At 46.8% G+C, this 25,600-nt stretch overlaps 1 protein-coding gene across 1 annotated transcript in view; it reads left to right on the forward strand.

Moving 5' to 3' along the window:
* Positions 1-4,349: 4,349 nt before the first annotated feature.
* dtnbb (dystrobrevin, beta b) overlaps positions 4,350-25,600 on the forward strand; it is a 31,270-nt gene continuing 10,019 nt past the window's right edge. Inside the window, 9 exon segments of the mRNA XM_056295240.1 lie at positions 4,350-4,416; positions 5,115-5,195; positions 5,384-5,597; positions 8,748-8,833; positions 9,612-9,766; positions 9,918-10,023; positions 10,372-10,538; positions 11,770-11,894; positions 19,860-19,940. Of these exon segments, the coding sequence (XP_056151215.1) occupies positions 4,350-4,416; positions 5,115-5,195; positions 5,384-5,597; positions 8,748-8,833; positions 9,612-9,766; positions 9,918-10,023; positions 10,372-10,538; positions 11,770-11,894; positions 19,860-19,940 (1,082 nt within the window).

Consider the following 25,600-nt stretch of genomic DNA (forward strand, 5'->3'; position numbering starts at 1 on the left):
AAGGCCGTCAGGTCCACGGACACCAACCAAGACTCACGGTGAAGCAGCGTTTCGTGTTTAAGGCCCTAAATTGTGGAACAGTGTCGAAACGGAAAACGGCCACTTCAGTAGTATTTCCAATGCCTTTACTCAAAACGTATCTTTTTACACCACGCTTTCGCCTATAGGCTGTTTCCGTTCCACTCTTTGTCAGTCTGCCGATGATCCATAACGGCTTCCGTCTGTTCTCATTACATCGATTTTAGCATTCTTTTATATATATATATATATATATATATTCTCTCCGATGTTTATTTATTTATCCTGTTTTGCTCTTCGGCCATGCGCCTCCTGTGATCAGGGCATCTTCATTCAACGTGAAGCGCGTTGCATTACGTCCCGCGATGTCGGGGATGTGCAGTATGACTCGAGTGATTGGTTGGTTGGTTGGTTGGTCAGTTGGGTGGTCACGTTGGGTGGTTGGTTGGCCGTGGTAGTAATGCGCCTTTAAACCAGTGTGCACATGCGTGAACTACAGTAGGTGAGCACGCATGGCATCTCGGTGCCGACGGGTCGCCTGTGATGCGGAGCGGGGCGGGGCGGGGCGGAGCGGAGCGGAGCCGGGCGCCCGTACGGGGTTTTTCTTTTTTTTTTTTCTTTTTTTTTTTCTAATGCGCTGCTACAAACCGCAGTTTCTCAAGCCCGGAGTCCATACGGGGAACGAGAGAGGGGAAGTTGAAATCCGAACGATGGATCGTCTGAGTCGTCTTCCATCGCCCGGACAGCAGTAACGCCTCGGCGGACATCGCTCGATTTTAATTACAAAAAAAAAAAAAGAAAAGGTGAGAGTTTCGGCGGCGAGCCTCCTCACTCACCCCGAAGCGCTTATCCTCTTCATCTGATGCTGATGCTGCTGCTGCTGCTGCTGCCTCTGATGATGATGATGATGATGCTCTAACGCAACCTGCGTGATTTTCCTCTGGTGAGGCCAATTTTGTCCAGCGGGCTGTGTGCGTCTTAGCCCTTAGCTCCTGTCGTCAGCCAGCCCTCTGAGAGAAAACAGGAAAGACACGAAAGAGAAAAAAAAACGGGATACCAGGGATAGAGGGTGATGTCGTTTGTCATCCCACGTTCATAAGGCATCACGACACGCCATTCACATTGCGGAAATAAGGTAAATAGGGAGTTAAATCAGCAATATGGCCGCGTTTGTGGCGGGGTTGCTTCAGGAGTGGATTTCGGAGAGTCGCACGGTTCCCCCCCGCTGTAGGAAGGGAAGGAAGGAAGGAAGGCTTGTTTGGACACAGTGAAGTGAAAAGATACGAGAGCGGCTGGGAGGCAGCCTGCTGCAGTACAGCCCAGTCCTTATAGGATGTTGTCATTACCTCGATGCTGAAGGTGCGGTTACTGTAAAATGCACGTTTATTCTAAGCCACTGGTGAATATCCCAGCTGACTCTCGGTGCAACGGAGGGACAGGTGCGATAGGTGTATTGACTTTTGATTGCTTGATGAAATTTGTTTTTTTCTTCTGACAATTCTGTCCTTCACAGCAGGTGCTCGGTGGCTGCAGTTTATTTAATGACATGAATTTAGAGACGAAAGGACACAGGCCTCTATCACGGTGATCTTAATGATGGTCAAATGCCCATGCTACAACTATTATTCGAACTGAGGTGGCAGATAACATTCATCTTATATATATATTTTTTTTAAATCACAGTGATTAATTAACATCTGTATTAATTAAATTCTCATTATGGTTCCTCTCGTAGACCAAGGGATCCTATCAAAGTAAGGGTAGCGGACCTCTTATTGACCGGGGTTCGGGGAGTCCCCATGCAGCAAAATGGCAAAATAGTTAAATTCAACTGTAATTGAATTTACGTGACATTATCCCAGGAAGAGTGTCATGCAAATGTATTTCTGTAATCCCAGGTTTGACTCTCACCGCTGTTATCTTCCCACAGTGTGTATCAACAACAGACAGCATCCTGGGTTGTCTGGCCCTGGGACAAAATGTGATTGAATGGGGAGGGGGGGTCTATTTGATGCCTATCTAATTACAGGTCTGTTGGTGTTAAAATGCTTGAAAACCCTGTTATATACTGCTCAGATGTTCCCATATTGCCTACCACTGCAGGGCCTGAGTTGCCTACATGTGCATTATTGAGGTTACTTCATAGCTGAATGATTACAATGAGCCACTGTTTTATTTTGCTGACGTGGGTCTGGTGGGTTTCCCGCTGCTCAGCTGATGTTTTCTGCCCTTGTTCTCCCCTACTGAAACAGAAAAATTTCAACCTTTCCATCACAAGAACCACCAAGTATTTTTATGTTTGAGCAGGGCCCCAAAGCGCCTCACACATCGCCATGGGTGCGTGCATTTATATGGTATTCATGTTCCCCAGTGGCAATCAAATCCCTTCCTCTTGCAGTTATCTGTCCTCTGTTCAAACCATTGAACCGCACAGGACAATGAGACTGTCTCTCATTCATCATAGAATTTCATAATGCTGTGGAAGTGGATCAACGACTGCAGGGACAGTGGAAAACCGTGCTCCGAACGCCACTTCTCTCGATGAACAATGCATCCCCTCTTGTTCTAACCAGTCAATGAAATGAAATAACAGTGAAATGAAACGACTCTTTGCTTTGCTAGAGGGGGACTCTTACACAGACGATTGGCGGTCCCCGGAGCCCGCACCGAGAACCCAGTGTACCACTTTGAAGTCCGAGTGGGAACTTTGTGAGTAGAGAGCGAGGGGCTGTCATAAGAGCTGAGATCACTCTTAGGAGTAGTGGCGTGTCTCTGAAACGAGGAGGGAGTTGTGGCTTGCTGCAGGAAAAAAAAAAGAAAAAAAAAGAGAGGCCTGTTTGCAGACCTCGCCCGCGGTGCTTGGACCTTGAGATCTTTGCTCGTGCTCAGCAGGTCAGCCGATGCAAACCCCTCCCCTCCCAACACACACTTTCTACTCACTCTTTTGGCCAAGGATGAGACACCACGACTGAGACACTGTCCAAGTTGTCCGGCCTGTATCCCACGTGTCACCAATCTTCCACCATTAAGGGGTTTACTCAGCAGTGCCCTCAGAGTCATTAGCCCACAGGATGCAGCCAGTGCTGAGGCAGGATGTCATGGTGAATTATCATTTTGCTCAGGGTATGGGCACTCACATGTTCCCTTAGCCAGCACACCGGTCTCTGCTAGAGGAGCAAGGGGAACAAAAACGCAATTTGAGAGTTAATCAAGCTCTTGAAAAGCAGGGACGGGAATGTTAATTACTCTTGTTATAATGGAGACATGGAGTATATTAGCATGCCCTTGCTAAGTTTCTTCATTTGACTTCTCTTCACAGGGTCGAGGTTTGGCACGCCACTTTGAAATTCGTCCAGCAACAGGTAAATACTCTTATTAATAAAGCCTGATTTAATATCTAAGTTGTATAACTTACACTCAAAGCTGCTGCAAGGAGTTTGCCACTGATTACCGACATAAGCAGATGAGACCATCAGCAAGAAGATGAGAAAACGGTTCTCTGTGAAATCTGATGAAACGGTTTACGGCACACAGACGGGATAGCTAGCTACAGTGACACACGCACTATCGCCACGTCACTGTTATCTTGCAAACACCCGCTTTTCCAGATCGCCCCATCTTTCTCTCTTCTCGTCAAATCAAACACACCAGCCACCAGGAGGTGAATCTTTGCAACAAGAGCCAACGCTCATGTGAAATGACGTCGTTCCTACGTGAAACACTACCGCTATTGTCCACAGGGGGCGCTAAGTTATCCAAACTCCAAAAACTCCTCATAGCGGCTTTAAAGTGCTCTACGTCATAAAACGTGTTTGAAAAGTCGTAGGATGTTTGTCGCTGTGTATTTATTAATTGTGTATGCTGACCAACACTCTAGAGGACAAACTATGTAAAACCCTGTGTTGCACCGACACAGCAACACAAGGTGTACTGTCTTCTGCCCAGGAGCGCCTGAGGAGTTTCATTTCTTTCAAAGGGAGATATTCATTGTTTGAATGATGACTCCCACTGTTAAAAAAAGGTTGTTATTTCACATTTAAACAAAATGTAATATGTAATGGGGTGTTGAATGGCATGGACTACCACTAGATTGTAGCAGCTAACTGACACTACTTGTGTTGTCTGTTTTACAAATTGCTGCTACTTATACACACTTGATCCTCTACTCTGGAAGGGAAAGATTCCCCTTCGGAGGTTTGGTAGTCTGCGTGAACATTAATGTACTAATTTATTTATTTTGTATAAATGGTGACCTGTGTAGTTATACACGGCATGCTGTTCTTAAAGCCGTGAGTCAAAGGTGCACGCTTTCCTGTTTTATATGCCACAGAATGATTGAGGAAGGCAGTAAACGAGGCAAGGCCATGGTGGAGAAGAGACAGCTCTTCATGGAGATGAGTGAGTTGAATCGAATAAGTGAAATCTCCTTTCACTATTCACAGTCAGCGCGGGCTTATGCAATTATTTCACCGGCTCTGCATCACATAGACAATGCACAGCCCCCACTCCACACGTTACACACACACACACACACACACACACACCATGTCACACTATACTTGTGGGGACCCTTCATTGACTACATTCATTCCCTAGCCCTTAACTCTAACCGTAACCTCAACTACGTGCCTAACTTTAACCTTTGCCCTAACCTTAACCTAATCCTGATTCTAAACTTAACCCTAAACCCAAGTCCTAACCCTAAAATAGACCCTTTGCCTCGTGGGGACCCATAAAATGTCCCCACAAGGTAGGTGGTTTCAGGTTTTTCTAGCTTAATGGGGACCAAATGTCCCCATTAGGATAGAAAAACAGGGAGGCACACACACACACACATGCACGCACGCACGCACGCACACACACACACACACACACATTATTGTTGCCACACACATAGACAGTTTACTGTAATACTTTTTGCGCTTGTGAAGACTTTCAGTCCCTGTCATTAAATTGAATGTACAAGGACTATCTATTCATCTCTTGCGTTTGAGGGCACTTTATTTGCTATTATGATCGGAGCAGTGAACAATTTTCTTCAAATCTGTGCTAACATATGTAAATTCAGGTTTGATGGGTTTGCTTTTGTTCTACAGGAGCTCAGAACTTTGACGTCATCAGACTGTCAACCTATAGGACCGCCTGCAAGCTCCGCTTTGTGCAAAAGAGATGCAACCGTAAGAGCAACTCATTTCTTTTGTTCAATGAGCTTTGCAAACGACCCCCCCCCTTCTCCTTCTTCCCAATCGCCCCTTGTGACCCAAAAGAAATGAGTGTTCTGAAATGGATGCTGGTGTAATTGATCGATGGTGCCGGTTTGTGTCTGTGTGCCCCCCTCCCGCTGACCCGCACTCCCGCCTCACAGTTCATCTGGTGGACGTCTGGAACATGATCGAAGCCTTCCGCGACAACGGGCTCAACACGTTGGACCACAACGCCGAGATCAACGTGTCCCGGCTGGAGACCATCCTGTCTTCCATCTACTACCAGCTCAACAAGCGTCTGCCCACGACCCACCAGATCAACGTGGAGCAGTCCATCGGCCTGCTGCTCAACTTCATGGTGGCGACCTACGACAGGTGCGGCGTGGCACGGCTGGTCGGTGCAGAGCAACACTGCGGTCTATAGATAGATGCCAAGCGCAGCAGATGTCCAGGAATTTGTCTGTATTTCATTGCCACAGAGACGTGTGAGAAAGGTATTGTAGCGAATTCAGGGGGAAGCCGGGAACCACCGCAGTCGGGACGTGAACCCGGGTCTCCCGCACCACGGGCGACTACGTTTACCAGTCGACTTAAAGCGTCCGACCCGTTAGCCAACGGGCTAGCGAGTCTAGTCATTCATGATCGTTACACTACCCATCTCCGTCGGGAATACCAGCTCCCTCACGCCTCCGGGCAAACGCGCTGCCGATGACCTCGCGGTCTCACCATCCCACTTCTGACACCAAGTGTAGCGAATTCACGGGGCAGCCCGGGAACCACCGCAACCGGGACGCGAACCCGGGTCTCCCGCACCATAGGCGACTGTGTTAACCAGTCGACTAAAGAGTCCGACCCAAGGGCTAGCAAGTCTATTTATCCGTGCACCTTACAATAATAATGATAACTCGTGGTCACTTGTGATAGTTATAGTAAATAAAGACATATATGACACAGAAACAACAGGACCTCATGTACAAAGCAGGAAGACAAATAATACACAGTAGACTTGTTATACGACAACAAATATATTGTAACGTGAATGGATAAGTAGACACGTTGGTCCTTGACTAACGAGTCGGACCCTTTAGTCGACGACTGGTTAACGTTGTCGCTTGCGGTGCGGGAGATACGGGCGACGGTTCCCGAACTGCCCCGCGAATTCGCTACAATGTGTATGGATAACAGTGACACATTTTATTTGTGTAGCGTCTGTATAGAGCTCAAGGACAGTCTGTAAGGAAAACCAATATTCAGTGGTAAACCAGATTGTTTTAATTCACAAGCCTGGCGTAGATTATATTTTTCACATAGCTATGGAAGAGGTCATTTCGTCTTATTCCTTTGACTACCAACACGGGGATCGCCGGTTTGAATCCCCGTGTTACCTCCGGGTTGGTTGGGCGTCCCTACAGACACAATTGGCCGTGTCTGCGGGTGAGAAGCCGGGGTAGCGTGAGCCTACCACGCGCTACGTCCCCCTGGCGAAATTCCTCACTGTCAGGTGAAAAGAAGCGGCTGGCGACTCCACATGTCGGAGGAGACGTGTGTCTGTAGCCCCCAGGATCGGCAGAGGGGGTGGAGCAGCGACCGGGACGGCTAGGAAGAGTGGGGAGGAAAAATTGGGAACCCCCCCCCAAAAGATTTACACGCAATGCATTCTGGTACATGTAGGCGCTGTGGGGAAAGACCTTAACACCAATTTACCCGTCAGTATAGTATACAGAGAGGATTTTATTGCGTCAGTCCACTACAGGGCTTATCAGTAAGGATTGCACGTACACGAAACCATCAGCGAAATGTCCCTTTAAATGAAATTTTCATAGCCTTTCCGTATTGAGGGATTATTCATTCATTCATTATCCAAACCGCCACTGAGGGATTAACTCTAAACTATTTTAGTATTATATATTTATGCATCATTTAATGAATATATTATATCATCTAAAATAGTTATTTTTTACTTTTATTGTTTATTTTGTCACATATTGTCATTTATTTTAGTCTCAATCGACTGCGATAGCAAAAGGCATGTTTTACGTTCACATGCCTCCCATGGATATCAGTGCACTGTGGTGTATGGAGGTCTTATGAACAACGGTTCCAGTCCCTCACATTATCACACCGACTGTGCTCTGACCGATTGGTTGCCTGCCTTGCCTTTTTCAGGCTTTATTGGTTGGTTCTATTTCATCCAGAGGGCCGCTTTGGGTCTTCGTCCTCCCAATTTGTGCTCTTACATTGTTGGGAAAACTTGGTGGGCTTATCACAGGAAATGCTTCTGGTGTCCCTGAGGTCAAGACTTTCATATCGCCCTGCTCGTTCCACCATCATTTTGAAAGGAAAGAGCGACTCTCTCTTGGGGGGTTCGAAATGGTTTGGAAGGATCTTGAGGCAAGTGGATAATGAGCTGTCTATGATTTATTTTATTTATTTATTTATTTTTGCCAAGCCAAGATCTCTTTACGGCTCAGTCTGAGATTCTGCCGGTGCGTGCGCTGCAGACCTGCAGACTGCTGCGGAAGCGTAGCTTTTTCACAGCGCAGAAAGTCAGGTGCCTTGTTGATGGATTTAAGCGCAAGTTATACTCTCCGCGTCCGCGAGTACGCGAGGGTCCACGTGACGTAAATTTCGTCATCAGAGGGTGTACAAGTAGGGTCCGCGCAGACATCGCGTGCGCTGGTAAACAAAAATGGCCGCCGACTTTGAAGAGTGGCTGTTTGAAGATGTCCGTTGTTACCCTCGTCTTTATAATTCGTCATTTGAAGTGATGCCTTTTATGTTTACAACCACGGAGACGTTAAACGACCACTGAGAGACATAAAACAACCACAGAGACAAAACGTTCACCAATGCTGCGGGCCAGAAAATCAAATTTGGCGGCGGACATCCGAAAATACTGATGGCGCCTTTCCTCGTCCATTCCACCCATTTCCCGCACCAACGTGCCCAACTCCCGTTCCTTGGGCCTGTTGTGATTGAGCGGCCGCACGCACCATTTTCTTGCTTTCCAATTTTTCTTTTTTCTTTTTTTCCCTCCAGTTGTGCTAAATACAACAAACAAAGCAACGCTTCTTCTTCTTGCATGTATGTCGCCATTTTGCCCGGAAATACGTAACCCCGAACTACTGCGCATATGCGAAACGCGTACTCTAAGTATAAACGGAAGTACTACGGCTACGCCTTCGCAGAGTTCGCAGCTCTGCGCGTCCGCTCTGGAGCATATTCGGGCCCTTATGATTGAATATTGTTGACGTTTTGCTAACATCAGCTGTATTCTGTTTGTCTGTGACATACTTACGATGCTACTTTCCTGACAAGGTGTCTCCTGTAAAACAGATTGTCTAAATTTAACCAGGTCAAATGCAATTAAAATAAACCCTCTTAGATTCCTTAATGATGTGCTTGCAGAGTCATTAGGGAGGTGAAGTTGCGGTGTAAAACCATAAAAATGTGTCTTGGCAATGAAATCTTTTCTCACAGTACGTATACGTACGTGTGTGTGTAAAATCTTTTTGTTCCTGACAGCGAAGGCCATGGGAAGCTCACAGTCTTCTCAATGCGAGCCATGCTGGCGACAATGTGTGGAGGTAAAATAGTGGACAAACTACGCTGTAAGTACATCTTTTGCTGTTATGTGAATGTAAAAAATTATTTTAAAAAAGTTTTTTATTTTACCTGGTTTATTGCAGAGCCAAGTTTTCATCCAGGGACTATTTTTCACTTAATGTAGTTACCGAAATATGACATACGAGGGCGCTGTTGGAACACATTTATAGCGCTCAAGGCAAGGTCGCATTCGTCTTGCAGAGACTTGTACTGTTCGTAGTAGAAACTTTACTTAGGTTACTGTGTTGAGCGTATGCATGGTGCATAATTAATCTTTTGCAATAACTGTAAAGGTTAGGGGAAAACCACAGTCCATTGTATTTATAAGAACTTACTCAGCAATGACTCAAGGTAAAAGCCATTTTGACTATCCTGCTTAAATGCCCCTGGAGGACAGCTTAAGTTGATGGCCTTTGGGGGCCATTTAAGAGAGCCGTTACACTGAGGGGTGAATAACCAGGGACTTGTATATAGGTACATAAATTGATGTAGCATCCTTGGCTTTCATAAGAACTTTTTTTTTGGCACTGAAGTGTGATGTTTTTATTGCACTATATAAAGCTAAGCTGTTGACTCACTGTCTATCCATTGATGTTTTTCCCTGTACGTATTTGCTGCTGTATTTGACATCTTATGATAGTTGTTTTTTTATTGTTTGTTTTTAATTCATATTCTAACTTTAAACCATATCTGCAAAACAAATTAGCCAAAGGGGAAAATGCAGCAGTTGGACAGGATTGTATTGAACTGACTTGAGTTTGACATTTTCCATCTCTGTCTCAGATATTTTCTCTCAGATCTCTGACTCAAGTGGCATGATGGTCTTCGCTAAGTTTGACCAGTTTCTTCGGGAGGTGCTGAAACTGCCCACGGCCGTGTTTGAGGGACCCTCATTCGGCTACACCGAGCACTCTGTGCGGACGTGCTTCCCTCAGCAGGTAACAAAGCCAAGAAGGCCTTCCTCCTGTTGCGATCAGCCCAATGGGATTAAGCTTTGGCCATGCTGTCTAAACTCATTTGTATCCAGCTCTCGTGGAGAATCTCTCATGTACTCGTACTCAACGACTGCTTATGTGTTTTTGCATCTAGAAGAAGATCTTGCTGAACACATTTCTGGATATTTTAATGGCCGATCCTCCACCTCAATGCCTAGTGTGGCTGCCACTCATGCACCGACTCGCCAATGTTGAAAATGGTAAGATTTGGACGTAGGCTAGTTTAGCTACAAAGAAGGCCCTCAACTGTATACGGAGCACTCAGTTTTGAAATGCTACATAGTATGGCCATTTCCATATCCAAAAAACAACGAAAAAAATCATCCTTGAAATGAACTACATTTATAAGCTTTAGTACAGATGATCCCTCGTATGAAAGGCCATTTTATCATGTTGCTTAAGCTACCTACATCCTGTAAGAAACAGGCACCTTTTTCAATTCTACCCAATAGTCTTTTAGAAAAAAAAATTTTTTTTCAAATATACCGGACTGTGAAGGTAAACTCCCTGCATTTACTCTGTTAATCACCCTCCTGTCTATCGTCCAGTCTTCCATCCCGTGGAATGTTCATATTGCCGGAGCGAGAGCATGATGGGATTTCGGTATCGGTGCCAACAGTGCCACGGCTACCAGCTCTGCCAGAGCTGCTTCTGGCGTGGCCATGCCAATGGTCCCCATAGCAACCAGCACCAGATGAAGGAGCACTCGTCTTGGGTAAAGCAATCCCCCGGTCACATGCTGTCCAACACCATGGTCTATGCTGCCCTGTCCCAACAATAGGCTAATATCGCTCTGTGTGTGTGTGTGTTTGTGTGACAGCAGACCTCTGTGCATAGCTACGGAACATTTATCATCCCTTCAAAGCATTTCAGGGGATTTTGTGGGGTTTTACTCGTTTTAGCGAATGAAACAGTATTGATTGAATTCTCAGCGCAGCGGCATTTCACCAAAGCTCAATCATTACATTGTAAATTGAAACAAGGGAAGTTATGGGGACCGAATCCTAAATCCAATTTCTATCCTCGTCACTGGCGCACAGATAAGAATGATTTTCGGGAGGTCTCAAGACATGATGTCTTGAGACCGCACCGAAATCTCTGCACTCGTGAAACGTGGGACATTCTCTGAGGTCTAAAACCCAAAGCAGTCAAGATATAGATTTGGTCCTTTGCAGCAGAGATTGTGTTTGACTCCAAACACAATCCACACTTAATAGGGATACCCTCATGACACAACAAGATAATTTGGATGATAGCATCCCCCCCCTTTTTTCCTCCCCAATTGTATATGGCCATTACGCGACTCTTCCGAGCCATTCCGGTCGCTGCTCCACCCCCTCTGCCGATCCAGGGAGGGCTGCAGACTCCCACATGCCTCCTCTGATACAGTCACCAGCCGCTTCTTTTCACCTGACAGTGAGGAGTTTCGCCAGGGGAACGGAGTTCGTGGGAGGATCACGCTATTCCCCCCAGTTCCCCCTCCCCCCTGAACAGGTGCCCTGACTGACCAGAGGAGGCGCTAGTGCAGTGACCAGGACACATACCCACATTTGGCTTCTCACCCGCAGACATGGCCAATAGCGTCTGTAGGTACGTCCCACCAAGCCAGAGGTAAAACGGGGATTCGAACCGGCGATCCCTGTGTTGGTAGGCAACGGAATAGACTGCTACGCTACCAGCATGCCCCTTAGCTGATAGCATTTAGCATAATTTCCAATAGAATGGCATGGCAAGACTGGCAGACTGTGACTGTGCACTGTCGGTGTACAGTAAGGTAGAGTAGGGTAGACTACTGTTCGGGTACGGTATGAAAAAAATCTACTTCCTGTATTATAATTTGCCAGCGAAGAATGTTTGAGCAATTTCTACCATTTTAATGAGGTGATAATAAGGTTGAACGATGCACCTGGCTAACGCATGTCACATTTGTCCCGTCCTTCTCACAGAAGTCTCCGGCCAAAAAGCTGAGCCACGCAATCAGCAAGTCTCTAGGCTGCGTCCCCATTGGAGAGCCGCCGCATCCCATGTTCCCCGAGCAAGCGGAGAGACCACAAGAGCTAACCCATACAGTGTAAGTGCCCATCTCAAAGTATCTGTTGCCCCTCTTTGTGTCCTTAATGAGGGAGGCCTAGCTGATTATGTGGGTTAACAGCATAGCGAGGTCCCGCATGCAGGTGATGTACAGCCCATTCTTGTCATGTAACTGCCTCCATCTTTCCATTTTCCCCATCACTAAGATGAAATATAGACTGACATCCCACTAAGATTGCCGAGCCCTTGATTATGTGCTGACACTAACATGCTGATGTGCTGCCTGAGTTTATTCAGCACTGCCATTAACACCACAGTGGTCCTCATCAGGCTATCGGCCATGAAACTGGGATGACAACATAAATCTTGTGCTCTGGTTCTGGGGCTCCTGGAAGTCACAAAATGTATTGTGTTGTGGCGCAGTCTCAAACCTTTACTCTCATTTACATTTCGGCTGAAAAAGAGTGATTTGCATAATCAATTCCAACCCTGGGATGCATCTGCAATAATCCAAATCGCTAAGGTCTCTTTATATTTCCCTCATCATCGTTACCATAATGTAAGTTAGGGCGTCCACCAACAAAAACTATGTTAATTCTTCAGCCCGAAAAGTGATGATGAACTTCAGTTGGTGATTTTGGTAGGATAATATGAAAAGTCACAACTTTATTTATTTATTTTTTATTTGGATTTTTACCCCCTTTTTCTCTCCAATTGTGCTTGGCCAATTACCCTATTTTCTGAGCCATCCCAGTTGCTGTTCCCCCCACTCTGCCGATCCGGGGAGGGCTGCAGACTACCACATGCCTACTCCAATACATGTGGAGTCACCAGCTTCTTTTCACCTGACAGTGAGGAGTTTCGCCAGGGGGATGTAGCACATGGGGAGGATCACATTATTCCTCCCAGTCCCCCCCCCCCCCCGAACAGGTGCCCCGACCAACGAGAGGAGGCGCTAGTGCAGCGACCAGGACACATACCCACATCCAGCTTCCCACCCGCAGACACGGCCAATTATGTCTGTAGGGACGGCCGACCAAGCCGGAGGTAACACGGGGATTCGAATCGGAAATCGCCGTGTTGGTAGGCAACGGAATAGACCGCTACGCTACCCGGATACCCCTAGTCACAACTTTCTCACATCGAAAATTTTACGTTTTTTTTTGTGGCACATTTCATAACAAAACCCTGCTCCATATTCAAGTCATGATAACAAATCTAACCTGTCTTTATGCCTTGCTGCCGACAAGTGCCACTGAGTAATTGATAGTCGGCTGCATCAGGGAGAGACAGCAGCTCAGTAAACACCAGGGAAACTAGACAGAACATAAATACAGCAGCGTGATTCCAGTTTGGCTGCATGCTAGATATCAGCATCTTTGAATCACTTCTCGTGGCGACTTTCAGCGGTGCCTGCCTGCTGACAAAGGGATTTTTCTGCATTGTAACCAAAAGTTATGCATTTGAGATGAAGTTCATATTTACATAAATCCACAATTCATTACAACATGGAAAACAAAGTGTCGACTCGCGTGTTTCCCTCAAGCTGAAGGATGAGGTGATTGGATTAGCCCGCGCGGTATAGGCTGTGTAGCATGAAATTGCATTACACTAGTAGATTAATATTGATTAAAACAAAATTTGTGGCTAAAACCGTTAAAGATTATGTCTCTCTAGTGCCCTCTGCAATCAGTAATTTGTGTCCTTTTGGGATACCTGCTGATTAAACAACTAAGGCCATAAAAACACCAAGTTCTTTCCCAGAGATTCCAGCCGCCGTTTTTATGGTGTTCAGGTCTTTTGCATCACGTCTTCTCTGCAGAGAAATGTACCCTGAATGAAAAGTCCCCTTTACGAGTATCGATAACGGTTGTTGTGAAAGCAAAAAAAAAAACTGTTTGCTGCTTGACTCAAAACAAACCAAATAGCTCTGCAGTATCTCTCAACTGCATTATTTTTTTTTTTGAAATTCTGAAATTGCTTTATGTGTCCCTCTGGCCCATTTTTTATATCAGATGTTGGCAAGTTGTTCAGTAAATTACTAACCTCTGTCAGCACACTTTCTCTGATGATAGGGGGAAAAAATGGCTATTTTGGCTTCCAGCACTGTCACCTTTTTATTTTTATGCGGCGGTGGTGTTGCAAATTCAAAGCACAGCAAGTTGCTAACTTTATCATAAGAGGATGATAAAAATACATTGCTGCAATTGTGATCAACAGCATGGATCTGAATATCCTCCATGGTCTCTGCGTAGCTCTAATAGGCCTGGGTTTTATGCATGGAGTTAGGTCAGTCAGGACACTCTTGCTTGCTGCTTATTTACCATGCACCATTCCCATTCGCTCCAAATGGAGGGGCAGGCTATTTAACTGGAGGAAACCAGTCTGAGCTGCTCATCAATACTCATGCTGCTGCTCACCTGTCTCCATCTCACCTGTTCAGGTCTGCTCCTCTGTACCGCATGGGGCATTTTTATTCCCTTAAATTAAGTGAAATAGTGCGCCCAAAGTGCAGGCTGTAAATGCAGATCAATGCCAAAGCTAAAAGTAATAATGTTGTTCTAATGCAATTAAATATACTTTACCAAACCGACATTATTGATCGATTGAAGTGATTATATTCTCAAATTTTAGGTAAACGGTCACAGTTTGTATCATTACCTCTCTATATGTGGTGTAGGGATGACACGTCATTAGCAGCCATAATACTCAGCCGTCTTCTGTGTGTCTCTGAATGGCCTCCAAAAATGTGCAGAAAATGTGTAGTTTCTGTTTTGACGCTAAGCTGCATTGTATAAGAAAATATGACTAACAATGCCACATACAGTGGTATATATATATATTGCATTTTCTTATACAATGCAGCCTAGGAAGTATGTTTTTACATGCACGGATTGTCTGCCAGTGATGGAAAAAGTGGCGGCGTTTTAGAAACACACAGAAGAATGAGTGGTTTCATGGCTGTTAATGTTGTGGGCCCCCAAAACATACAGCATGGCCCCCATGTCTTGTAGGGTCACCCCTGCAACATATAGAGATGATGTTGAAAATAGTGATCGTTTCCCTTTCAGGATTATTCTATATACTTTGACAATTCCCAAGGGAGAGGCAATCGATTTAGATGCCAAGGGCATAATTTGAGATCATGGCATTATCAGCTACTCTTTATTTGTTACCTGTGTATATTTTAGACAAAATATATGGGGAAACCCTGCACATCATGAAGTTTGAACTGGCCCCATGGCCTAAAGGAGTGTAAGCCAGAAATCTTTTTTTGGGGGGGGGGATTTCCCCCCCCTTATTTCTCCCCAATTGTACTTGGCCAATTATCCTATTTTCCGAGTCATCCCGGTCGCTGCTCCACCCCCTCTGCCGATCCGGGGAGGGCTGCAGACTACCACATGCCTCCTTCAAGAAATGTGGAGTCGCCAGCCGCTTCTTTTCACCTGACAGCGAGGAGTTTCGCCAGGGGGACGTAGCGTATGGGAGGGTCACGCTATTCCCCTTTCCCCTAAACAGGCGCCCCAACCAACCAGAGGAGGCACTAGTGCAGCGACCAGGTCACATACCCACATCCTTCCTACCCGCAGACACGGCCAATTGTGTCTGTAGGGACGTCAGACCATTGCAGAGGTATTACGGGGATTCGAACCGGTGATCTCTGTGTTGGCAGGCAACGGAATAGACCGCTACGCTACCCAGACGCCCAAGTCAGACATCGTTTTGAGGATACTTACTCATGGCAAAGCTGCCACAGCTTAAATTGAACTCTAGAGTTATGCTCAGAGGTTTCAGTAATTCGTAGCAGAGACAGAGATGCACTGTTGGTAATGTAAAACTTGTGTACCGGGGCTGCGCTGAGACATTTGACAACCCTGAAGTCGGCTGTCAGTTTAAAAGTGACTCGCCAAATGTTGTTGCGTGTTTTGACCTGAGTGACGTCTGTGAAAATCTGATCTGTTTGTGTTTGTGTGTGCGGTGTAGGTGGATGTCGAGGGAGTGATAATGGCAGAATCAGGGTAGCGCATCAGGTTTGATCAAACCTCCATAATCGAACCGACGTGAGACTCCCAGTCGGCCAAGCCCTGACGTCATCGCCTCGGGGAGAGGCTAGCTAGTCCGATAGCATTTTGAAATATTTACTCGTGCCTTAAAGCGAAGACTAATAGCGAGCTGAGCTGTGAATTTGCCATCCTCTCAAACTGTCAGTGAGATTTGTTGGGATTTGCACTGTGGAATAGGAGTTATGGGTTCGGGATGCACCATCTGTCTAAGAAACTTTAAATCTATGATACAGGTTCGTGCCATCAGACTTAGCATCGCATCAGCAAATAAAACACACTTTGAAATACGTCACAAGGTATGAGGATAGGTGCCCGATCACACTTTGCTCTAATGGGGAACGTATACATTGCATATGACGTGTCAAATTCTCAGGGCCATGTTTCATATTAGTAAACCAGTATTTATCGACTCAATATAATACTTAGGTATCCCTGACATTCTGTAATGGCTGCCACTGCTTTGTGTTCATCCTCCCAGTCAATGCAAATTCCATCAGTGTCATTAAAATGGGGGAACGGGCATGTAATTCACTTTCCTGTGAGCGTGATCCATTTGGTTTTATGGCCCAGTTATTGACAGGCTGGCTGAGAGGGATGGCACACTCGCCAGGGCGGTGGGGGGCTTGTGTTTTAATATTATTTTTAGCCGGCTGACGGTGATGGAGAGCGGCCATGCATCCAGCCTTGTCAGAAGCGGAATAAGGAGAATGGCGTACGAGGGGGGGAAATTGTGTGCCATCAACGCACAAGTTAATCTTCCCTGTCCCTCTGCCAATGGCCAAATGCAAGGAAAACGGGGGGCGGAGGGGGGGGTACATTGTCATTCACCACACGCAGGTAACACGAGGCATAGCGCAATGCAGACTTTGATCTTTGAGTGCCTAAATGTTACGTCAGTCGAGTCCTGCCTGACCTCCGAGATACCTCCTTTGTGGACGGGAGGGATGGTGGCGCGCTGTGTGTTTCGCCTGTCTCGGAGCAGGAGTTGCCAGCCTTGACAGAGAGTGGATGTCTTAGGAGGATGCACTCTGCATGAGTGTATGTATGAGAGAGAGCGAGAGAGAGCGAGAGAGAGGGAGGGAGATGGAGAGAGAGAGATGGAAAGAGACAGGCAGGGAGAGAGTGATAGAAAGAGAGGGAGAGAGAGAGATGGCGAGAGAGGGAGAGAGAGAGATGAGAGACAGAGAGAGGGGGGAGAGAGATGGAAAGAGGGAGAGAGAGATGGCGAGAGAGATGAAAGCGATGGAGAGAGACAGAGGGGGGAGAGAGAGATGGAGAGAGGGGGGGGAGAGATGGAGGGAGAGAGAGATGGGAGAGAGGGAGAGAAATGGAGAGAGAGAGAAATGGCGGGAGACGGGGGAGAGAGGGGGGAGAGAGAGATGGAGGGGGGGTGGAGGGAGAGAGAGAGGGGGAGAGAGAGAGAGGGAGGGAGACAGAGGGGGGAGAGAGAGATGGAGAGAGACAGAGATGGAGAGAGAGGGGGGAGAGAGAGATGGAGGGAGAGAGATGGAGAGAGAGAGATGGAGAGCGACAAAGAGAGGGGGAGAGAGAGATGGAGAGTGACAGAGAGAGGGGGAGAGAGAGGGAGAGAGAGGGTGGGAGATTGCTGTTTGATCTCTGTGGCGTTTATCAACATTTATCATTCAGAGGACCGTGGGCAGCAGACATTGACATTAATAAGCTGGGACCCCGTCAAAGCTAATCCATACAGTGCACAGAAAGGCTGGGTTTGAACTCTGCAGGGAGAAAAAATAACCTCAACACAAAAGAAACGACAACAAAAAAACAAAAACAATCCAAAACACACATATTTAAAAATGAAAGCGCTTCCTGCCAGTCAGACAACCATTTCATCTTTGTGATGACACCCAATTACATCACAGGAGTCCTTTTGGTCTGCTCGAAAAGGTTTGATGATTATTTATAGGATAGATGAGAACTGCTGGTTATGTAACCCGGTCCGGGTAAGTGTGTCAGGTAGGGGAAGAGTCGAGATGCACGAGTATGATTGTTTAGAAGGCGTCGGGGGTTATGGATGTTTTCCTCTCATGGCCTGAGGGAGCGATGAGCCTAGAACTTACAGGGATGGTTTTGCAGAAATGGCAGTTGAGATATTTTGAGCAAGTGACATTTCCCTAATTGTGAGAATGTATGCGTATATGTGTGTGCGTGTGTGTGTGTTCCCGTGTGCTATGTGCAAACACTCATTTGTGCATTCGACAGAGAGGTGGAAACACAGAGCCATCCACAGGGAGCTTGAGAGAGAGACAGACAGACAGACAGAAAGAGAGAGAGAGGGAGAGGGAGAGAGAGAGTGTACGTCGTCATAAGGTCATGTGACTGCTGAGTTTCCTTGGAGACAGCAGCAGAGTAGTACATTGAGATACTTGCCTGCTCAGTTGAGGGCAGAGCAGGCATCTGGAAACAGCAGCAGTTGGATGTATTTGGCTGGCAAGGCAGGTGCTGTCTAACCTCACCGGAGGTAAGTCATTACTCCTGGCTCGCATCCTTTACCTGTGCTCAAGATCTAGTGGCGCTCCATTTGTCTGAAATTGATATTCAGGGCAGCACTTCATGATATATCGGGAGTTTGATGGGAGGCAAAATATTTTCCCCTTGGATGGGATTGGGAATTCACTTGGGAGTATTTTCTGTTACTTTGTCTTGCCTCGAGACAAAACAGGCAGCATGTGGAGGATGTGTGAAGTCACCGGGTTAAACCTTGTGCTTTATTCCCCTCCTTTTTTTTTTTATAATTCTGTTTTCTTACGGTGTGACAATTAACTATATTAGCGGCATTATTGTCTGCATGAATGAGAGCAGAAACTGTGAATTAGGGCTGATGAATTACTCATGAAGGACAATCAAGGAACGATTCCATGGAAATGATTCCATGAGTTTGTCAAGCCAGTCCTCGGGGAATTTCAAATGTATGGTACCATAAATAATTAGACCACTTCTCTAAAAACAACACGCTGGCCCCCTGACTGCCTACATTTGTGCAGGGAGCATACGCGTAAATACAAGTGAATGTGGAAATTTGTATGAATATAATTAGATAGCCAGAATTTATGCCAGTTTTCTTGCCCTAAATTCAGTGTTGTGTTTAGCAGCACACCAACGTTGTGTTCCACTGCAGAGAAGATTGTGTTTGCCGTAGAATACTTAGGGGCGATATAGTTTGTTATTCTGACCTCTGCACACGTTCTGGGGATAAGTTGATGTGGCCAAAATTTGCTGATTGCAGAAATATGGACGCAATACTCGGACTGTACTGTGTATACTCGCCGTTTTTGCCCCAACGTCTGTTAACAGGGGGGTTGGAAGTGGAAAGATACCGAGGAGAGGCAACTTTAGAGAACTGGAGACAAACTTGTGTTATCAGCTGCTATTTTCAGTGCCGAGGACTCGAGGACACACGACATCCACAGATGGATATTTTGATCCTCTAACAAGAGGCTGTGGTCCGGATGCGGATGCCAAGAGTGCAAGGGGCCACTGGCTCCGCTGCCAGATGGACCCCGTTGCTTTGTTTACTCCCATGGATTACCCGCAATGTCACCTTTCCTAGTTTTTCACAGACTTCCAGTTTAATTAGATTTCTTGTCTGCCGTTGTTCCTCTTGCTTATTTAATTAGGCTTAGGCTAATAGCATTAAAAACATCGAAATTGCCATTGCCAGGGAAGTCAAACATTTCAAAAGGATTTAAAGTTGGTTCATGTACAGTGCGTCACCATTTTTCTTCAGCAACGCGCAGCGGCGCCTTCGTCATGACTCCCCAACCTCAAGCTGTTCCCCACAGCTGGAGTAGATTCCAGTCAAGATCGCTGATTCATGATTATTAACAAAATGCAAATGCCCTCTCCTCTGTTCCCCGGGGACGAGCACAACAACGGGGCTCCGCAGCGTAGCATTAAAGACCTCTAATCTTGTCTTTTAGTCAGCCGAAACCGGGGGCCGCCAACAACAACATGAACGACACAATGCTCATGTCCTCTGGGGCACCAACTCCAACCAAAAGGTAAGTAAGTGTTTGAGGTCGAGACCCCCCCCTTCCCCTCCTCCTCCTCCTCCCAGCCATAACCACATACAACCCTTTAAAAGGTATGGTTTGTAAAACGCCACAGGATACTGCAGGGCTCACACCTGTGCTTCGTTAAGCCACATCACATACACAGTCTTACACACCGACTCTTTAAAATCCCAGAGCGTTGGGGGCGTCTGGGTAGCATAGTGGTCTATTCCATTGCCTACCAGCATGGGGGTTGCCGGTTCGGGTCCCTGTGTTGCCTCCGGCTTGGTCGGGCGCCCCTACAGACACAATTGGCTGTGTCGGCAGGTGGGAAGCCAGATGTGGATATGTACCCTGGTCACTGCACTCGCGCCTCCTCTGATTTGTCAGGGTGCCTGTTCGGGGCTGGGGGGCTGGGGGGGAGTAGCGTGATCCTCCCATGCACTGCGTCCCCCCTGGCGAAATTCCTCACTGACGGGTGAAAAGAAGCGGCTGGCGACTCCACATGTATCGGAGGAGGCATGTGGTAGTCTGCAGCCCCCCCCCCCCCCGGATCAGTAGAGGGGGTGGAGCAGCAACCAGGACGGCTCAGAAGAGTGGGGTAATTGGCCAAGTACTGCTGGGGAGAAAAAAGGAGGGAAAAAAAAAACTCCAAGATCGTTGTTTCTGCACTCTGAAAAGGTGACGACCCCCCCCCCCCATCAGTCAAGGGGTAATGAGAACAGAAAGACAAATTAGACGACAGATGTTATTTGTTCCCTGGCATTCTTTTTTTTTGGCATGTGAGCAGCATGTCCTTCCGCGTGTGTTTTTGGAGGGACATTTGTTACACTGTTATGAAGGATGTGTGAGAGCGGCTACTTAGCGGGGCTCGTTTGACAGATAGATCATGATGGAACTGGAGCCTTGTCATGTACGCAGATAGCGGTGAGCCCCATGAAAGCCTTCTAATCGTCCTCTCGTTTCAGCCTCTCTCTCTCTCCGCTAAAGGCCGCCCCTGTTATTATTTAGTTCCCGTTGGTAATGAACCATCTAACAACATATTGTGGTTATGAATTCAGTAACGAGGGGCACTTTAGAAAGGCTTTAATGCATCTGCTGTCTGTCCTCCATGTCTATGCTGAGTGATCCCCCCCCCCATTTTGTGCTTGGCATCTGTTTTTGTCCAGCTTCATCTTTACAGTAATTTGTGTGAGCAGGAGGGAGCTGCTCAGAGGCATTTCTATGAGGACATCCTGAAGGGAGCAATGGGCATACCTGCCTCGTGCTTCCAGCAAAAAATATCCGCCCTAACAGGTCATTTGAGCCAGAATTTAGCTTCAAACTCCCGTTTCTCTGAAAGCTAGTTAAGAAATAACTGAGATAAACTTTTTTTTTTTTTTTTTTGTAAATCCAGTATAAATTTCTTCATGCTATCAGTGTGATCTATCTTTTTCTTCATATGTGCAGACATTGACATTTACCTCTTGGAAAACTGTTTTGACAACAACTGGTTGTAAGAGTTTATCACTTATTCGATGAAAATAAAAATTGCAGAGTTAATTTGGCACTGGGTACCACAAGAATAGTTTTTAAGCAAATGGCAGATAATCGAGTGCTGGATGGTTCATAACAAGGAGTCTGGGCAGGTTGAGGTAGATAAAGAGGAGCATCACAGTGCAAAAAAAAAAAGTTCATATTATCTATTAATTTAATCAGTATTGAGTGTTTAGGGGGGGGGGAATCTGCCAGTGGGCGAAGACTATTGAACACACTGTTGATGCAGTTGCAGTCGTTATCATGGGTTCTTTAAGGAAGGCTGCAATAACTTACAAAAAGACTGATAAGTTTTCTGTTATTAAGATAATATCTTTTAATGTGATTCAAGAAAGTTCTTGAACCAGTGGACTTATCTAACCCTGCTGGCAGATGCTTTATTCTTTTTGCTTGAGGAAAATTGACCGTTCAGTCCAATCCCAGATCAAATCACTTGCTACGGGGGACATTTCTTGCAGTGGGGAGATGACTCTGGTCTCAGAGAGCCGACGCTATCAAGATTGGAAAAGCGTCTGATGGAGGCTGACATGGTTAGCAGAGCCAAGGCGGTAACCGACGCCATGTGTCCAGACCGTCGGAGGTCATTTAAAGACATTATGTACAAAGAAAACGACCTCTCTCTCTCTCCTACAGTGGATTTAACTGTGGCAGTAATGAAGAAGGCCAATAACCTTTGCCTTGACATTTTGCTCTGTGAGTCAGAGCCGCTTTGGGAATATGTCATGCACTGCTTTCAGGGGACGGGGTGGGGGTGGGGACAAATACAAAGCTGTCTCCATATTTAGGGCAGAAATTGCACATTAAGGCACTGAGCCGGTTCCACAGTAGTTGTACAGAGTCATAACGTGGATACCGTTCGGTCAGGAGCTGGATTAACAGAGGAAGGAACAACGTGGTTCTAGTCTTGTTGCAGAGCAGTCAGACCCTGCCAGACTGTCACTGGGTCTGCCCGAGCTGACGCACTGTCATATTTGGTTTATGAATATTAATCCATCAATATAATTACTCTGCACTGGTCTGCCTCCTTTCAACACGAGGGGCCTGTGAGTCGAAGATGCCTACTGCTGAATAATGCAAAGCTCCTTGCGGCTCTGCCTCAACAGCCCTAAACCGAATGTCATGCATGGAAAGCAAAAAAAAAAGAAAAAAGAGGAAGAGGAGCTCTGTCCCTGTTTGCTATCCCACTCCCGTTTCATTTTTTAGCCAGCAGAGAGAGGGTAATTCATTTTTCATTCGGTTATTCCGGTCTCCAGTATTTAGGGGCCGGCGCTCCGATGACGGTTCAGACGGGAAACGGTGCGCCCTACATCTATGAAAGGGTGTTCTCTGTGTGGGTCCATACACGCGAATCACCCTACCAGCCTCCATCACACTGCTGTCTGGTGCTGCCTGCACTGGTGACATGGCATCTGCACCCTCCTTCTTCTCTCTCTCCCTCTCTCTCTCCCTCTCTCTCCTGCCCTCCCTGTGTGTGTGTGTGTGTTTCTCTCTCTCTGTCTCTCTCTGGCTCTCTCTCTCTCTGTCTCTTTCTTTCTCTCCCTCTCTCTCTCTCTCCCTCCCTCCCTCTCTCTCTCTCTCTCTCTGTGTCTCCCTCTTTCTCTGTCTCTCTGTCTCTTTCGCTCTCTCTCTGTCTCTCTCCGTCTCTCTCCGTCTCTGTCTCTTACTGACAATCCTCCATCATTGGTCCTCCAAGGGCGAACCAACACCATGAAAATTTATCACCCGTTAGTCATGCAAAGCCACAATACAGGAAGATGTAAAAAAAAAAAAAAAATTATTTGCTGCCCCAGCTCAATGGGTTTTGATTTAATATTCACCTAGAATTGAACAAGACGTCAGCGGGTATAAAATCTTTGACTTTAGCGATAGGCGTAGCAGTGGAGTCACTCTGCAGATGCGCGCGGTTACTTTTCCGCCCCTCGAATACTTTATTGGATGACATATAAATTAGGAAAATATCCAGGCATCGGAGACACTCGACGTACTGTGGTCAACTCACTTGGCCAAATCTTTGTTTATCTTTATGATGGTGTAGCGTACCTTATCAGTCATGTCCTATTTAATTTAATTTAAGTTTCCTTTATTAATCCCCTCGGGGAACTTCAGTTACTGCAAATTAACCCATCCTAGCTGTGATCTGTGCAGCTAGGAGCGGTGGGCTGCCGCCTTCATGCTGCGCCCGGGGACCAATTCCAGTTCTTTAACCATTGCCTTGCTCAGGGGCACAGACAGGAGTATTTACCCTAACATGCATGTTTCTTTTGATGGTGGGGGAAACCAGAGCACCCGGAGAAAACCCACCGCAGACACGGGGAGAACAGGCAAACTCCACACAGAGGACAACCTGGGATGCCCCCCCCCCCCAAGGTTGGACAACCCTGGGGTTCGAACCCAGGACCTTCTTGCTGTGAGGTGACAGTGCTAACCACTGGGCCACCATGCTGCATCGTGCAGCAGCCTCAATGTGTGAGCTACCCGGGTGTTATAAACTAATTAATTCGGCTCTCTCGTAGTGAAGGTAACCCGGGAAGGTTGGGCGATTTTTCTGTCACCTTCTGTGTAAAGCCGCATTAAACACCGCGAGAATCAGAAAACTGTGTGAGAGGGATTATAAACACGATTGACGCAGAAAAAGAAATACGCCAAGGCCAGCCCAGGAGGCCTGAGAGCAGTTCACACATCCTTGGCAGGAGGTCGGCGTGTCGGCAGTAGATGGTCCTTGGAAATGCAGGATCCTTAGCAAAAGGTGCGGGGCAGCGTGTGGATTGATAGCCCTCAAGAGGACTGGTCGGGCTTCAGAAATACCCTGCAGGGTCATTCTTCTTTCTGTGCCAGTGGTAAAAGGACCTTAATGTGCCATAATGTATTACTCTAATCCCAATGACAACCTCAGGCTCCCTCTACAGTTAAGGCTGAGGATGAAGAATGAAAGATGAGGCAGTGGAAAAAATGACCCTCTTAACATGCCATTTAACCTGGTAGTGAGCCCTACAATCTGATTTTTATTTTGTAGTACTACAGGTGCCTCTCTTACTGGTTTGAGAGGATTTCCCTTGTTTCTGACGCAAATAAGTTCGGTATAAGTGTTTTCATAAGACAGGTGATGCTACCTTAAAACAATCACATGGATCTTTATGTTCTGACATGGTATCTAAAAAAAGCTTGGCATCCGGGTAGCGTGGCAGTGTATTCCGTTGCCTACCAACACGGGGATCGCCAGTTCGAATCCCCGTGTTAACTCCGGCTTGGTCGGGCGTCCCTACAGACACAATTGGCCATGTCTGCGAGTGGGGAGCCGGATGTGGGTATGTGTCCTGGTTAGTGCACTAGCGCCTCCTCTGGTCGGTCGGGGCACCTGTTCGGGGGGAGGGGGAACTGGGGGGGAGTAGCATGATCCTCCCAAACACTACGTCCCCCCTGGTGAAACGCCTCACTGTCAGGTGAAAAGAAGCGGCTGGCGACTCCACATGTATCGGAGGAGGCATGTGGTAGTCTGCAGCCCTCCCCGGATCAGCAGAGGGGGTGGAGCAGCGACCGGGACGGCTCGGAAGACTGGGGCTGGATACAGTTAGGGAGAAAAAGGGGGGAAAATAAAAAAAAAACATTTTTTTTTAATTATCTTTAAAAAATGGGAATATTAAAGGAAAATCAGAAGAAAACCGTCGGTTTTGCAGTGTATTGTAGAGCGAGCTGTCCAACTCTAGAAAATGCGAGGGTGGATGCGGTGGGTATGAAGCCAGATCGGGCTTAATGGGGCTTTAATCATCCCCCGCTCTCCGGTCAGACCGAGTGTCCTCACGGGTTCAGGCCGAGCGCTCAGCATCATTCTTGTTCTCCTTCATTCCTCATCACGGACCGTTAGCCGAGAGGGGTCAGCATATGCCCCGTCATCTGCTCACGCCATATGCCACTCCCACTCCCATTTAAACCCCATGCATGTGAGAGCTTCCTTTCCACACTGAAGTGATGGCAACCAGATCTGACATCGGTGCAGTCTCTAATGCATTTGGCAGGCTGTGTTCTTGTTTATTTTTCACTTATTAATATTTTGCTATCATTGTGATAACCGGTAATCACAGACTGTCATAATCAAGTGGGCTACATTTAAGTCACCTCAGTGAGTTTTTTTTTTT

Source organism: Lampris incognitus, chromosome 16 (genome assembly GCF_029633865.1).
Source record: "Lampris incognitus isolate fLamInc1 chromosome 16, fLamInc1.hap2, whole genome shotgun sequence".
NCBI lineage: Eukaryota > Metazoa > Chordata > Actinopteri > Lampriformes > Lampridae > Lampris > Lampris incognitus.